General features: G+C 40.9%; 3 protein-coding genes across 5 annotated transcripts; 2 read left to right on the top strand and 1 right to left on the bottom strand.

Annotated features, from left to right (window-relative positions):
* Window positions 1-1125: 1125 nt before the first annotated feature.
* LOC4340171 (dihydroneopterin aldolase 2) lies at window positions 1126-2313 on the top strand. Its single transcript, XM_026026169.2, has 3 exons — window positions 1126-1250; window positions 1328-1531; window positions 1728-2313. Exons 2-3 carry the CDS (start codon window positions 1335-1337, stop codon window positions 1945-1947), a joined length of 417 nt encoding a protein of 138 aa, XP_025881954.1. The 5' UTR covers window positions 1126-1250; window positions 1328-1334; the 3' UTR covers window positions 1948-2313.
* A 3079-nt stretch (window positions 2314-5392) lies between these two features.
* On the top strand, window positions 5393-11851 carry LOC4340170 (mitogen-activated protein kinase 1-like). Its single transcript, NM_001402743.1, has 6 exons — window positions 5393-5789; window positions 5877-6006; window positions 8564-8701; window positions 9761-10093; window positions 10425-10605; window positions 11219-11851. The coding sequence occupies exons 1-6, from the start codon at window positions 5545-5547 to the stop codon at window positions 11386-11388; spliced, it is 1197 nt and encodes a 398-aa protein (NP_001389672.1). The 5' UTR covers window positions 5393-5544; the 3' UTR covers window positions 11389-11851.
* Window positions 11852-12146: 295 nt separating this feature from the next.
* LOC4340169 (putative lipase C4A8.10) lies at window positions 12147-15547 on the bottom strand. Of its 3 annotated transcripts, none has more exons than XM_015787705.3 (11): window positions 15238-15547; window positions 14769-14913; window positions 14565-14632; window positions 14273-14343; window positions 13884-14153; window positions 13483-13646; window positions 13325-13380; window positions 13151-13203; window positions 12891-13059; window positions 12682-12790; window positions 12147-12600 (listed from the first exon to the last, which is right to left on the bottom strand). In XM_015787705.3, the coding sequence occupies exons 1-10, from the start codon at window positions 15353-15355 to the stop codon at window positions 12684-12686; spliced, it is 1221 nt and encodes a 406-aa protein (XP_015643191.1). In that variant the 5' UTR covers window positions 15356-15547; the 3' UTR covers window positions 12147-12600; window positions 12682-12683. The 3 variants fall into 3 exon arrangements, with proteins under 3 accessions (XP_015643191.1, XP_015643190.1, XP_015643192.1); XM_015787704.3 differs by having other exon boundaries at window positions 12693-12790; XM_015787706.3 differs by lacking the exon at window positions 15238-15547 and adding an exon at window positions 15002-15178 and having other exon boundaries at window positions 12693-12790.
* Between the last annotated feature and the right edge of the window lie 317 nt (window positions 15548-15864).

Here is a 15864-nt window from a genome sequence, read left to right as displayed (position 1 = left end):
AATGTAGACAACGATTTCGTTGTATGTCTAACCATTTACAAAATCCGCTATGATTTGCACAAAATTACTACCCAAACTGAATAACATTACTATTTTTACAGGGCAATCCAAGGATGTGTGGATTTACTCGATGGATCGACAATGTCACTCCATCATATCATGGCCAGAAGATAACAGAGTCAGAAACACAAGTAGAGTATCAACGATTGAAGGACCACGAGAATGCAATGCATTCTGACCGACCTAGAAGGGGCCGATAGGTTACCGCATGCTTGATTCGTCGGGATCGACAAATTTGTACCGTGTATCGATGGCACTTCTTATCTATCTTATCATTACAATGTTTAATTATGGTGGTGATTTTTTGTATGCGTAAGACTAAGGGCCTATTTGGATTGCTACCAAAAACATGCCCTACCAATATTTTGGTAATTTGAATAGTACTTGTGTTTGATTTCGATTGAAGCCTATTCATTGGTAATACGTAATCTAGATTTGAGATTATGTAGAACATTCTTCACTACAATTTTACATTTTGGTAGCAAACCAAATATGATCAAATGCAATTTTACCTTACCAAATATTTGGTAGTGCCAAAACTTGCTTATATTTTGGCACTAACAAAATATTTGTACGGTAACATTCCAAATAGACCCTAAAAAATAATAAAATTGTATTTTACCAGTCTTGGAGATTTTAATCTTGTATAGTTTTCAATATAAAAAGATTTGATAACTATTGATATTTATAAAAAAATATAAAGCACAATATAAAATCGCCCTCCCCCAGGGCGGCAAGAGGGCCGCCTGCAAAATTCCAGGCCCCCCGCCGCCCATTTGCAGGTGGCCCCCCGTACAGTACAAAATCGCCCTAGCGGAGGGCGGCAAGGGGGCCGCCTGCAAATTTCGTTGACGGCCGTCGCCCGAGAGCGAACGGCCGTCTGCCACGTCACTTTCGCCGCCCTCTGGGATGGCGATTTTTAAAAATCGCCCTCCCAGAGGGCGGTAGGCGATCACTTCTGTCAATTTTCAAAATGAAAAATTATTTTTTAAAACTTTTAATAAAAAAAATTAAAAATAAAAAAATTCTCTCCCCGTCGAGTCGACGCCCATCCTTCTCCTCGCCACGCCGCCGGCGAGCGGCGGCGCTGCCTGCCGTGGCGTCCTGCTGCTCCCGTCTCCTCGCTGGTTCTCCCACCGCACCGCGCCGCGCCGTCGTCCTGCTGCTGCTTCCCTTCCCTTCCGCCTCCGGTGAGCACCACCACCACCGATGAATCGATCCAAATACCCGTGTGCTGCCGGACTAAGGATTCGTTCCGTGCTTTAAGGACCATTATGGCGGAGAGGGAGTTAATCGACAGGGATAAACTCGTGCTTATAGATTTGCAGTTCCACGGTTTCCATGGAGTGAAATCAGAAGAGAAAACTCTAGGTCAAAAGTTCGTTGTGGATGTTGATGCGTGGATGGATTTGAGTGTTGCTGGGGAGACTGACAGCATATCTGATACGGTTAGCTACACAGATATCTACGGGTAGGAGTAACAAATTAATCCCGATTTGTTTTTATTTCACCATTTTACTAGAAATGTCTTGATTGATTGTTCTTTTTAAGATATTAAATCTTGCTTGTCCATTTCAGCAATGTAGGATTATTCAGTTTATTTTATTGTTCTTTTACTAATTCCAATCATTGGAGAACTGAAATATGTTCATGCTCTGCACTTACAGGATTGCCAAGGATGTTGTTGAAGGCCCATCGCGGAACCTTTTGGAAGCAGTAGCTCATCGAATCGCAAGTAACGCATTGCTTAAGTTCCCTCAAATCTCAACCATCAGAGTGAAAGTTGGGAAACCTCATGTTGCTGTACGTGGAATCGTCGATTATTTGGGTGTTGAGATATTGAGGCATAGAAAAGATGTGGGAGGCGATCGTCAGGAGCTTCATTGAGCCAGCTTCGTGCCGAGGATTACATCCCATTGCTCATCATGTCCATGGCATTACTTGAGTGCTCAACAATGCATTTCTGCAGCCGTTTTGTACCTCAGTGATTTCAACTGAAAGTTAGTCTCATGAGTTGTTCCCTTCAAGGTGGCTGAAGTTATCTTGGGGGTTGAAGTAGGTATCTTGTGTTTTTTGTCCAGTCCAAAACTTTGGCAAAAAAACTTTGCTTACAGTGACTTAAAATTAGTCAGGAGGTCAATTGATACTTTGCATCATAAAACCTTCATGCTCTGGAGCATGTCCTGTGATATAGCCTTTATTTTTCATTTATATTGTGGCATGCAAATTATGAGCTCCTTTTATTATGAGCAATTGGAGCTGTCATGTGGGCCCCACGTTCATGCTTGCTACAGATATTTGATATTTTTGCACATACTGGTCAAGCCCATTGTACCCCTGATCATCATATCATTGTTGAGTGTATCCCTTTTTTGAAGACAACATTTGCTTGAGGTATCACCGCGTCTCTTTATCAAGTTTTTTTTCAACGATAGTTTCGTCATCTATATTTTGTGGAGAATTTTTTTTTTTGGAGTATAAGTTCAGTCTTGTACTTTTGTTCTTGCTAAGTAACAAATTAGTTGCTATAAGATGAACTGTTTGCATAAAGCAGGTCCTTTCTAAGGCGCAGAGAAGCTGTGAGGAAATTATGCTGCATGCTGATTTAGCACACCTCTTTAGGTTTACGGATTTGAGGTCTTCAGGTGAGTGTAGTTTGTTACCATTCATAAATTGCCCTACCCCATTGATTCTAAAAACAAATGCTTTTTTCCGTACTTTGTTTCATGGTTTCTAACTACTTTTAGTACTCCCTCCGTTTCACAATGTAAGTCATTCTAGCATTTCCCACATTCATATTGGTGTTAATGAATCTAGACATATATATTTATCTAGATTCATTAACATCAATATAAATGTGGAAAATGCTAGAATGGCTTACATTGTGAAACGGAGGAAGTACAACATATAAATGATCTGCTTGGCTTGTCAGGTTCCAATATTTCTCACAGGGTCGCTGTTTCTCCGATCTATTATTTTACAGGGTACTACAGGTTGTGGATTATCAACAATGAATGGGATCCAATGTGCAGGTGATGATTTGTCAGGTTGGCAACTTCCATTCAAAACTTTGCGGCTACATTTTTTGGTTATCTGGATGAGTTGATTGTAATGCCGTGCAATGTAATCATCAAAACCTGTGGTGGATACAACTGGCAGTGGGGTGTACAGTTTATTTTAAGGAGGGGCAGCCCTGATTGCAGATCAATTCTTACGCACGAAGGATCTTTCAGTAATACAACAAGTCTTTTTCAGTGCTATTGTTTTGTACTGAAAATTGTCCATGGTCAGCATGAATCTGGATAGATTCTAAAGAAGGATTACCGGCCATCTTAATCCATTTCCTTTTGGTGGTATTCGTAGCTGTGAAGACATACACTAGAATTATACAAAGTCTTCTCATCCAAACTCTGCAGCAGGGTTATAATTTCTTCTTCTCCTGAGGCTCTACTACCAGAGATATGACAATAGCTTCCTGCATTGGAGGTTTCCTTGAGCTTCAAATAATTCATGGTACTTATAAACTCTTTTAGCATAAACTCTCATTTTTATTTGTTAGACCTGATTTGTATTATAATTAATATCAGTGTGTTTGCGGAATTAATTATTGTCCTGTTAACTTTGTTTCCATAAAGATGCTAGAACATCATTATTTTATCTATTGCCCTATCATTTCCACACCACTTGCCTCATATATTCCAAATTTCCAGCAAGTCCCTAGTATCCATAAAAAAAATCCTAATTAATCAGGATTGCAAGACTAGATAATGTTTTGTTCTTGTCCTTATATTGAAGCATTCATCGCAAAGAGTTCCTGTCCATAGCATTCACTGTCACATTCACCGGAGGGTAGTAAAATTCTAAGCTCTGGTTCATCAAACTTTGCCTAACTCATGGTACAATTTCCTTGGAGGATGCTAGCCGCTGGCAGGTTATCTATGCGTAATTCTACATCAACACGTGCCATTGGCATTTAAAGTAAGCAGTAAACAATGTTATTAGTACTGATGCTTATTTCTTTATCTCCACTGGATCAAGAAAAAACACCTTTCTGTCTCAATCATTTGTAGGAGTATGAAGTCTTCGACGAAAAAAAAAAGTGTTGGTAGAATGACATGAGCGGGAAGATATGGCGAGCAAAAAAAAATATGGAAGAAAATGACACCATTATCTGGCGCTAGATAGCATTCGCCGCCCTCGTGTTTGGTGTTGCTGAAGCAACCACCTTAAGCAAGGATAATAGTAAACTATAAGTTTATATGGAGAAGGAAGACAAGAAAAGTACAAAGCTCTAGTCATATGCTTCAAGGTACATGCACTAAATACATAAGCAAGAAAAGGTGAAGACAAATGTTATAGCCAATCTTATACTTGTAATATGAGTTTATAAGTAGTTAGCTCTACCATTCAACTTGAGTAAAGTGCATTGGCGGTCCTTCATCTTATAGGGTTGTGTTATATAGGCCTCTAAACTCTCAAAATACATATCTGAGTCACGTAACTTATCAAAGTGTATCATCTAGATTCTAAATTGACACATCACCTCTAGGATCCTACGTGGCGTTGATGTAGCATGCCACATGGACATGATGTGTCCTTTTCTTTTTTTTCTTCTTTTATTTTTCTTTTTATTTTCCATTTTCTTCTCATTCTTCTTTTTTTCCTTTTAAATTTGTAGCCAGCTGCAGCACGAACTCTAAGACGCAATGTGTATATGACAAGTGAGATCATATATTAATAGTGTAGTATATGTTTATAGGTAACTATTGTATATATTGGCTATTAAAGTAACTATAGATAATTTGGAGCTAGTAGTTGGTTATACTAATCTTGCTCTTAGAGCAGGTACAATAGCAGGCTATTAGCCAGCTATAAACATATTTTAATGAGATAAAAGATGAGAGAGAAGAATAGCGGACTTAGATCTGTAGCCAGCTGCAACACGGACTCCAAGACGCAGTGTGTGTATGACAGGTGAGACCATATATTAATAATATAGTAAGCAACTATTGTATGAATTGACTATTATGTTGGCTATAGATAAATTGGAGTTAGTAGTGGGCTATACTATTAAACTTGCTCTTATGGGTGTAAAGGTACTAGGTACAGAGGTAGTGTTCCCTCACGCTGTCGTCACCATGACACGTCATCAGTCGTTAGGGTCGGCACAGCATCTCCATTTTGCTACACGTCCCCCCACACCCACCCACCCCAAAAATGGGCCACGCCTAGTACCCGTAGCCCCGCGTGCCAACCATTTTATACCCCGGTGGGCCACCACCCCCACCTCCACAGCCCAAGAGAAAACACACGCGAGCACACACACACCCACACACAAAAAAAACACACACAAAAAAAAAAGAGGCGAGAGCTACAAAACGAGGCCGAAAGCGACCAAATCTCGCGACGAATTCCGCCTCCACTTTCCCTTCCCTTCCTCCTCCACCTCCACCTCCTCGTCGCGATCCAAATCCGAATCCGGCCATGGACGCCGGGGCGCAGCCGCCGGACACGGAGATGGCGGAGGCCGGCGGCGGGCAGCAGCCGCCTGCTGCGGCTGCGGCGGCGGGGGCGGGGGCAGGGGCGGGGATGATGGAGAACATCCAGGCGACGCTGAGCCATGGCGGGAGGTTCATCCAGTACAACATCTTCGGGAACGTGTTCGAGGTCACCGCCAAGTACAAGCCCCCCATCCTCCCCATCGGCAAGGGCGCCTACGGCATCGTCTGGTTCGTTTGCTCCCCCCTCTCTCCCATTCCGTTGGCGGCGGCGGCCTGATTTTGGTTTGGATTTTGGATTTTGGGTTTGGATGACAGCTCGGCGCTCAACTCGGAGACGGGGGAGCAGGTGGCGATCAAGAAGATCGCCAACGCGTTCGACAACAAGATCGACGCCAAGCGCACGCTCAGGGAGATCAAGCTGCTCCGCCACATGGACCACGAGAATGTCAGTGCTCCCGATCCGCTCCATTGTTTCGACCACGGAATTCCCTTCCCCCCCACCCACCCTCGATTTTTAGGCGCAGATTTTGAGATTCTCGTTGAATGCTCTTGTCTCTGGTTAGTTAAGTTGGTTGCATTAAATGGGGAAAGGAGGAGGAGGTGAGGGTTAGGTTACCAAATGATTGAGTTCGTCACTGCTCGGCCTAATTTGGTAGAGCTTTTCCCTCCATTCTTGCTGCTGATGATGAGTGCTGCGAGCTTCAGAAATAGAGGTAACTTTGGAGATGCCTTTAAAGAAGCCATCTGCCTTTTGGGGATGTTGTTATTCATTGTGTTCTTGAATAGTGGGGGAGCGAGTGATGTGAACAGACCTGACCTGGAGAGTAGCAACATCACATGATTCTCGTACGTGCTGATGTCACAAGCCACAACTAGCTTGAGGAGGAGGAGGAGGAGGAGGAGGAGGAGGAGGACCAATCTGGTGTTACACCTTTTTCCTAAGTCAGTCAAATCCAGTCTGAATGCAGTGGGAGTGACTGCCAGTGGGGAGGGAATTAGGGGATAGGAGTACTAGGAATTGTGTTATTGTTGGAAAGTTTTGAGATTGACTTTGTGTGTGCATGTTGGACTTGGACCTTTGAAATTTACCAATTTAAAGACTGACTAATAGGAGTAGCCCACTGTTGTATTTCCTGCGTAGGCCTGAAGTATCATTTTCAGCTTACCAGAGGCAACATATTTTTTCTATGGTTAGTGGTAGAAAGACAGCCACAGGGGAAGTGAATTAGAGAATAGGCCATATCTTCATAGCCAGCCCTAGAAAAACTCAGCTTCTTCTGAAGAGGTGAATTAAATTTGGATGGTCATAAATATTCCGTTATAATTAAACTAGTGGATTTTCCCATGCAAATATGAGAGGAGCTAGATTTAAAATTAGAGTTATATTTTGTATAGAATTTACTGGTCAACCTGGACCGTTGTAATCTAGACCCACCACTATAATAAACGGGCATATATTTATCTTTTTTCCCCGATTAATGTCGTTATTCTAGGCTTCTAGATTGAACGTGGTGGCACCCTTTTGCACCCTCTTTATTATAACATAATAGATCAATTGATACTTCCCTAAAAAAGGTTCATACAAAAAGTTGCTCAGATACTGCTTTTGCTGAACCATAGACTGGTTGACACAGGCATACACAAATGCATGCTCATGCCTTTTTTTGGAAGTTTTTTCAAACTAAAACTGATCCATTTTGTTTGTATCCTACTGCAGAAAGAGAAGTGTTTAATTTCAGGTTTTAGTGCTCCAATTATGCAGGGGAGGCTTTTGGGAGTTATACCAGTTACGGGTGTTTGTAGAAAACGATCGGATTAGGCAAATTTTGGAGTAGAAGTCCTTAGATAATGCACCTGCTTTATTGCCATCAGCTAAGATTGTGTATCAAGTCAAATTCTACTTTTCAAATCTGGCTATAAATTCAATTGTATGTACGGAAAGTTGGAAACATGAGCTAAGATTTGTACATCAAGTCCAATTCTACTTTTAAAATATAGCTTGCACAAAAAATGGCTATTTTGCATTATTACATAAAACATTACTTCCAAATTGGCGATCCTGTATTCTGAAAGATGTATTGGAACTTTTTTTTTGTCATGTGCACGTGCTGCAGGTTGGCTGCAGACAGAAGGCAGCAGCCCGAGTAGCGATTTCTGGCTGCAGTATATTACTTCAATACCAAGTTATCATTTAATTATGAAGTGCACTAAGCTGTTGCTTTCTATGTACATGTAAGCTTATCTATGAGATAAAAAAACAAACAAACAAAAAAAGCCCGTGGTTAGGATGGCTTGCGGCATTCAGCTAAGTCGAGAAAAATGCCCCTGAACGTGGCACGTCACTGGGCATGCTTAACCTCACGCGGGGAGCACTCTTCTACCAGCATTAACGAGGGGGGATTTTTTTTGTGCAAAACCTGGGCTTGAGCCTTGGTCGGTGTCCCCTCTACCAGAGACTCTACCACTGTGCTACACACACGTTTGTTCAGCTTATCTATGAGATAAATTATTAGAATCCTCTACATAAGTTATTAGAATTATGCAAAGTCTCCTCCATTGCTTCCTTCTATTGATCTATTATATGTCCATCTTCGTCTAAAGCCCTTTACTAGTCACTATTCAAGTCATCATTAGCTTGCTGTTCATCCCCATTACACACTCTAATTTTCATTTTAAGGGAAATGCATGTTGGTCTGCCTCCTTAAAAAACCACCATGTTTGAGCGTTTAAATGGCAAAAACACTTGAGCTATAACATTAAGCCATCATGAATAAGATAGATCTCTTTGTCAAGTCATTTTCATATGGTATTTCCTGGTCCATGCAATATGTTTGTTCTTGCTTTGGTTGGTCTGGACATAGTTGATTTACTTATTTTATCTACTCCTATAAGATATTTGGAGCTGGTCTGTTGTATTTCACATATCCAGCAAGCTCTTGTGTTTGCACATCGATGCTCCAAAAGGCAATAACTTGTCTCAACTTCCTACTTATGTGATGCAGATTGTTGCCATAAGGGATATCATACCTCCTCCACAAAGGAATTCATTCAATGACGTTTATATTGCATATGAATTGATGGATACTGATCTGCATCAAATTATTCGCTCAAATCAAGCATTGTCAGAGGAGCACTGCCAGGTACCTTCTTCAAAAGAAAAACACAACTTTATTTCCACTTTAGCATTTATTTCATACAAATGGCTTTTCTGGTCTGCTTGGATTCTCTTGCTTGTCTAGGCCTCTGCTCAAATTGAGTTTTCAAGACCTAAAAAGTGGGAAGTATTGAAGTATGTATTGATGGTTTATAAATGTTTTGTGTAAGAACTATAAGGAATTTGGTACAAAAGGTTGAATGTAAAGCTTTTATGGTAATTTTGTATCACATTTTAAGAATTCTGCAGGTATGCATAATCTTTGAAATTAAGAAACGAATTTAGCGACCTACTAATATACCTGAACGTACCTTTGCCCTGCAAAGCATATATGCAAAGTGCTACAATTAGGTTATCTCAGTGCACCATTGATCATTGGATCAAACTAACGTTTTCTTTGGAGATACCATATTATTTGCTAACCGATATAAAATCGAATAATGAGTTGATTGCTATTTATCAGTAGACCACATACTGTTAGGAGCTGGCGGCAAGGCACCGCAGCTCCGAAGGTTGTAGCAGTGCTTGACGGGAGGGTGATGCCGATGCCCTCGCCTCCCACAAAGCCATGGTGAGGAGAAACAGAGAAAAGAGTGGCCTTATATAGGCGATTACAATCTGCTAATGAATCAGAACTAACTGAAACAAACCTCAAATCTTAAGGGATAACTCTTATCTAATGCAAGCAACAGATAACGGCGAGAACGACACTGTGGCGTGCCATGCACGCTCACCGAACTCGTGTTCTTGAGACATTCAAAGGATTCCCCACATAACACATTCAACGTGAGAAGGGTTCAATGCCCAATCACACTGGAGAGGTCTTGCTGTATTGCAGCTTGCAAGCTCTTATGATCAATGCTACAGATAGATCTCTCCCTTTCTTGAGTGGAACTCTAGAATGGCTGCCTCACCTATCTTTCCTTATCCAGATAACTTGATTGTGTTCTCTTGTATTTTCCTTGTGCATGCATCTACCATGTTCTGAGAAATAATACATGTTTGGTATAACTGTTCTTGCGTAATTCTTTACCTTTTTGTGCAGTATTTCCTTTATCAGATTCTCCGTGGCTTGAAGTATATACATTCAGCAAATGTCCTTCACCGAGACTTGAAGCCCAGCAACCTACTTTTGAATGCAAATTGTGACCTCAAAATTTGTGATTTTGGACTTGCTCGTACCACCTCAGAAACCGATTTTATGACTGAGTATGTTGTCACAAGATGGTATAGGGCACCGGAACTTCTGTTGAATTCCTCTGAATATACTGCAGCAATTGATGTGTGGTCTGTGGGCTGTATTTTTATGGAACTCATGGATCGTAAACCTTTGTTTCCTGGAAGAGATCATGTCCATCAATTACGTCTACTAATGGAGGTTAGAACACACTCTTATCTTTTGAACTTTATTTTATATTGAATTGATCAGGTTATGTTGTGTGGTCATATATTTAGCATAACTGGAGTACTGTTTTGGAAATATATAATATGTTGATTATCCTATGGGAATATGTTAAAACTAAGGAAAATGCAAAGAGGAGAGAATTTATGTTGCTCCAGAAGGTCCTGGCTTTCTGGCTGATATGCAGGATACTGAATTCTGAGTCATGGCTATTAATACAAACGCATTTCTCACTAGAGGATTTATATACTATCTGTTTCACATTATTGTGTGTTTGATTTTCCTATCATAAATTTCTTAATTGCAGCTCATCGGAACGCCAAATGAGGCTGATCTGGATTTTGTAAATGAAAATGCAAGAAGATACATTCGCCAACTTCCTAGACATGCAAGGCAGTCCTTTCCTGAAAAATTTCCACATGTTCATCCTTTAGCAATTGATCTGGTTGAAAAGATGCTGACATTTGATCCTAGACAGAGAATAACAGGTCAGTATTGGCATAGTATGTTTTAGTGATTTAAAGGGCATTTGAATGTTGTTTTTGCCATCTTATCTATCTTGCCAATAGCAAGTAAAAAATAGGCCTTTCTCCTAAAGAAAGAAAAGAGTGAAAGAAGCCTTTGAAAGCCCTCATAAACTATGGTTTTTTTTAACACCATGTCTACCTTTCTTTTAATCTGCCACTGGCCATTTCTAGTTAGCGTTTACCACTTCCTATCTGTTTTAAGATAGAAAGTAACAACTGCAGTGGATACTTAAATATATTTGTAGAGCATCTGTGCATGACTTCTATATTACTAAATCACATGCAAACCTAAATATTTTTTTTAAAAAAAAAAACTATGTCGATCCTTTTTACCTCTTGATCCACCCTAACCTAATCCAGGTGGTATAGGTGTGTCATCACTTTATTCTTAATGCGTGAATTGAGCATCATTCTTAACTCATAGGTGGGAATGTTGAAAGAGTCATTGCCTTGTGGTGTTTTCTAATGTTGAAAATGCATTGTTCCCTGTGTCAAAACTTTTGACCTGATTTTCTCTGCATGTTTCATATTACTGAATGCCCCCTTATCTTTTCTCCTATTTCTTCTTATCCAGTTGAAGGTGCCCTTGCACATCCTTACCTGGCATCACTGCATGACATAAGTGATGAGCCAGTCTGCTCATCACCCTTCAGCTTTGACTTCGAGCAGCATGCATTGTCCGAGGAACAAATGAAGGATCTAATCTACCAAGAAGGCCTTGCGTTCAACCCTGATTACCAGTAGCTGGTGTTCTATTTCAGCCTTGGATTGATTCTATTCATATGGAGTTTTTTCCTCCTGCGCCACAAAAGGTCGCCGACAGTGATCACTAGTTGTAAATAATTGCCTCACCTGAAAAATCCTCCCTGGTTCAAAGCTGAAGGTGTTGTTCTAAGAGTAGAAATGTACTTTGTGATCAAGTTCCTGGGTAGCTGCTATGCCATTCTTATGCTTATGTATGTTGTTTAATGTGGGATTTTTTTCCATCTTAAATGTTTTTAGTCCCTTTTGTAAGAAGAGTTAGTTCATGAACGATGACGGCCTAAATTCTGCGGTTATCATCAAATTCCCCATTTTCTTGTCGATTCATGGATTTCTCATGGTTTTACTTAATGCTCCATGTTGTAAGACGTGGTCAATGGAAGAGGATATATTGACTCTTGATTCAGTGGTGGCAGTTTGGAGTTGATCGTAAGACTGGAACATTACTTCGAGATTCTTCTAAGTTGTAGACTCCCTCATCCATTATTCTAGTCTTTTGCCAATTATTTCATTGCTTCTTTTTACGTTATAATGCGATGTTCTGGTGCTTGCGTGCACGTTCTCTCCAGCCAAACTCAAAAACTCATGTACGCTACATCCCATAAAATGTGGTGTATGAACTGGCCACATTATCATTTCATGGAGTTGGTATAGCCGTGTAGGTTGTGAACTCGTAATGCCATCTCCATCTGCGTCGTATCTCAATAATGCAAGAATGCAACCTAACTAAATAATAAAAATAATAATAATGTTTCACTAATTTATTTTCAACTGTACGTCTGTGCGAAAGAAAAAAAAAAGCTTTTGTGGACAAAAATACAGTAACTAGCTAGTTTTCTATATCCACACTAAACACATCGAACATACTCCATCCGTCCCAAAAAAAAAAAACTCAACATAGAAGGGGATGTGACCCCTCCTAGAACAACGAATCTGGATTATCCTTAGGTTGAGTTTTTTTTTTTGGGACACTGCTTACTACTGAGACAAGTCCTACACTCCTACTAGAGAGGCAAAACCTTTGCTTTGGTTATTTAGGAAACCATAGTTATTATACTTCTGACCATGCAGCACAGGGGACTGAAGATCTTATAAGTTGGCACGGAAATATTTCCGTGACTCCTGCTGTTTTATGCTGTCCGCCACATGGGCGATGACGCCGGCACCGGCATTGTGAAGCCACTCATTCTTAACCTGCATTGCATTGATGCCATGAACTCCAGTGGAAATGAAAAGAACACATTTAATTTGGTCAAAATGGTATGCAGTACATACTACTAACATACATGTATGTTGTTATGAGCAAAGTAAGGCCATAGTGCTGTATGGAAGTTGACATCTACTTTCTTCCAACCGACCCTCTGCAAGCCATGGATCATCTCCTCTGTTACCAGAACACAGAATTGATGTTCATAGAGTGAGAAACAAGGGAGACATCAAGATCCAGCACATAGTACTAGTCTACTGAAAAAGGTCCTACTCACCTTCCATCATTTCGTGATATTCTTCAGTGTTTTCTTTGTTTGGTCTACTCTGTGCAGCTTCTTTGGCTCTGGCAGCTTGCAGAGGGAAATGAGGGCCATCAGATGATATAGGCGAACAATATTCCATATTCACAATGTGCTTGTAGCCATCCAGTGAACGATGTGAGGGCTGCATATGGAGGAGGAAAAAAATTACTGAAGTATTCACACAGTGCTGCAATTTGGTTTCTAATCAAATTCTAGTGGAGATCACTGAACACCTTTGTAAGGTCTTTTTCTCTTCTTATTGAAGATGTTCGCCATCCGACCATATCTGGCATATGTTCAAGAAAACAAGAGCAGCAAAATAGAAAATGGTTTGGAGCAAAAAAAAATTCGTTTGCATATCAGGCAGAGGAAATCATGTGGTACTAACTAGGAGTAAGGAAGGATACGGTCGTACGAAACATTAGCGTACAAAATGCGGTTCTTGAAAGCTGCTAGTGCAGATCTGAGGAACATTGAAGAAACAATATGTTCTACTACAATGTTTGAACGAAGAAGATATGTTCTACTATAATAAGTTAGCCTTAAGACCTTTCTTATGACTTACATAAATTTTTTATCCTCATGATCAGATGCCATCTCTAGCAGAAGAGGTGGCTTGCTAGGTTCACCATCCGTGAGAAAGAGTTGGGCACCAGTGCGGCCAACAACCAAGGGAGCCAAAGGTGCAGCAATCTTTTCTAGAATAGATAGCCCTTGAAGAAATGGAAGCTGGTAATATTATTGCAGAAAATGCATGTAATTAATACATTGATCACAAGTCACAACATATTCAGAAGTAGTACTTGGTTACTGGTCTTTGGCCTCCGATTAGCTATGCAACAATAGTTTTATACTAAAATCTTACTAGGCAACTCAAAGTCCAATATAGTAGTTTTTGCTTCCAGCAGAACTAATTTTGAGGGGAATAAAAATGTATCAGATAATTTAATAGATTTAGAGACCCACCTGATTTTTCCCTCTAACACCAAGGTGTGGGGTTGCTAAGGTAATAAAATTAATTGGTTCCAGCCCAGCAATTGCACCTAATCCTGAAGTGCACTCCAACTTTTCAGACCCTCCAGTTGTAGGAGCTATACAAGCAGCACTTTGACTTGCATCCTTCATTGCTGTTGAATAAAGGATAGAAATAGCATATCGCGCAAACAAACCACCCAAAGAATGTGCTAGGAAGGAAATCTTTCTCAATCCAGCCATCTTCTGAATCACATCCAATACCTGCTTCGATAGCGGATTTTCGTCAGAGCCCTCTTAAGCGCAGCCATGAGTGCAGACAACAGTTTCTACAAAGGTGAATACTTGAAACCTTTTGCTAGGACTAACTAGCGAGTACATACTTCATTTGCTAACCTTCTTCCAGCAACATCAATCCCATCGAAAGTTTTGGTGTAGATATTTGACGAACTAGCTGCAATGATATAGTTCACTGTAAGTTTTATGGCTAGAAACGAATTGTTCTCATTTGCAAAGTGCAAACCAATGTAGCTACAGTAATGAAGTGGTGTGAATTTCATCTTGCAGTACTAATTAAAAATATAGGTATTCTGTAGTCTGTACATCTGATCCTAAGCTCAATTTTGTCAGAAAGCCAATAGGAATGGGCAGGTGATCCCTATATGTCATACCTACCATAGATGAAAAAATTGTCACCTAACCTCTTCTTTAGCACTGCTTCTCCATAGGTCCAGTCACTGGGGCTGCATTAAAAGGGAGAACAATGAAGGAAATTTATCAGCAAAGCTCAAGAAAGAATTGTGACAGGAACAACTAGCACTGCAATCTTGCTATGCATTTTCAGACAGGTGCTATGTTATCGTGACAGGATATACTCACCTTGCAATGATACCATGGACAAGAATCAGCAGATGATCTGGTCCTCGCTTTCTTTGGGATTTTTCCATGAAAGATGAACGCGACACACGGCTACGGCTTCCCCCGAACGTTGGATGGGAATAAAGTTCTCTACCACTGTCAAGTTCTGCATGAATCAACTGTCAGCACACTATTTCATTTTCATTAACACAGCATTTTGAAGAACATCGCGATACTAAGTACAGTAGTGTTACTTTGGATGCTCATTTGGTTGTGTCAAAACTGAAAGAGATCTTGTACCCTCATGTTGCTAGAAACAAACAAGTTAATATCACCTAGCTTCTTCTCCATTAGCAATAAAAATAAAAATCGACGTCAATCGATCAACGAAGTTATCTACTGGATAACCAATTGTTTATCCCATCTTCCCCCCAAAATCAAGAATGAAATACAGAAGGAATGGGTATGGAAAGGCGGGCGATCGAAGAACCTGACGGCCGGCCGGAGGCGGCGGTGGAGGGGCGGAGGCGGAGGCGGAGGCGGCGGAGTTGGTGGCTATAATAGGAGGAGAGGTGGTGGTGGCAAGGAGAGGAAAGCGTGGACGCCATCCCGTCCCCGCGCCGCAACCGAGGAGGATGACGCGGCGGCGGCGGCGGAAGGAGGTGACGCGCGGCGGCGGCGTGGGCGGCCGTTGGCCACGTCCGGCGCCGCCGCGGCCGCCGTCGGATTCGACGCGGACGGCCGGGATGAAACGGTTCGGCTCATCCGTCGCGTGTACTGGCTGAGCTCGTGTGGTGTACAAAGTCGAAGGACCTCATCTCCTCATCTTTTCTCCCATGCTCGTGTTATCAGCTAAAATTTAAATTTTTATCCTTAAATTTAAAACTGATTTTAAGATTTTTCATCGAAATTTATTTTTCAAACTTTACTTTTAGATATCTAAAAACATGTATATAAAAATTTTATTCGGAGATCACTTTAATTTGCAAATATACCGTTTCGAAACGATGGTGCTGGAACTTGGGTTTGCGTTTGGTCCAGTACAAATTGATTTATATTTTTATTCTTGATTGATTGAATTGCGTCAGACTCAACGGTAGACGGTAGTAACGTGCAT

Source organism: Oryza sativa, chromosome 6 (genome assembly GCF_034140825.1).
Source record: "Oryza sativa Japonica Group chromosome 6, ASM3414082v1".
Lineage (NCBI taxonomy): Eukaryota > Viridiplantae > Streptophyta > Magnoliopsida > Poales > Poaceae > Oryza > Oryza sativa.
The sequence above is the reverse complement of the archived record's forward strand: the minus strand, read 5'-3'. Positions and strand labels throughout refer to the sequence as shown.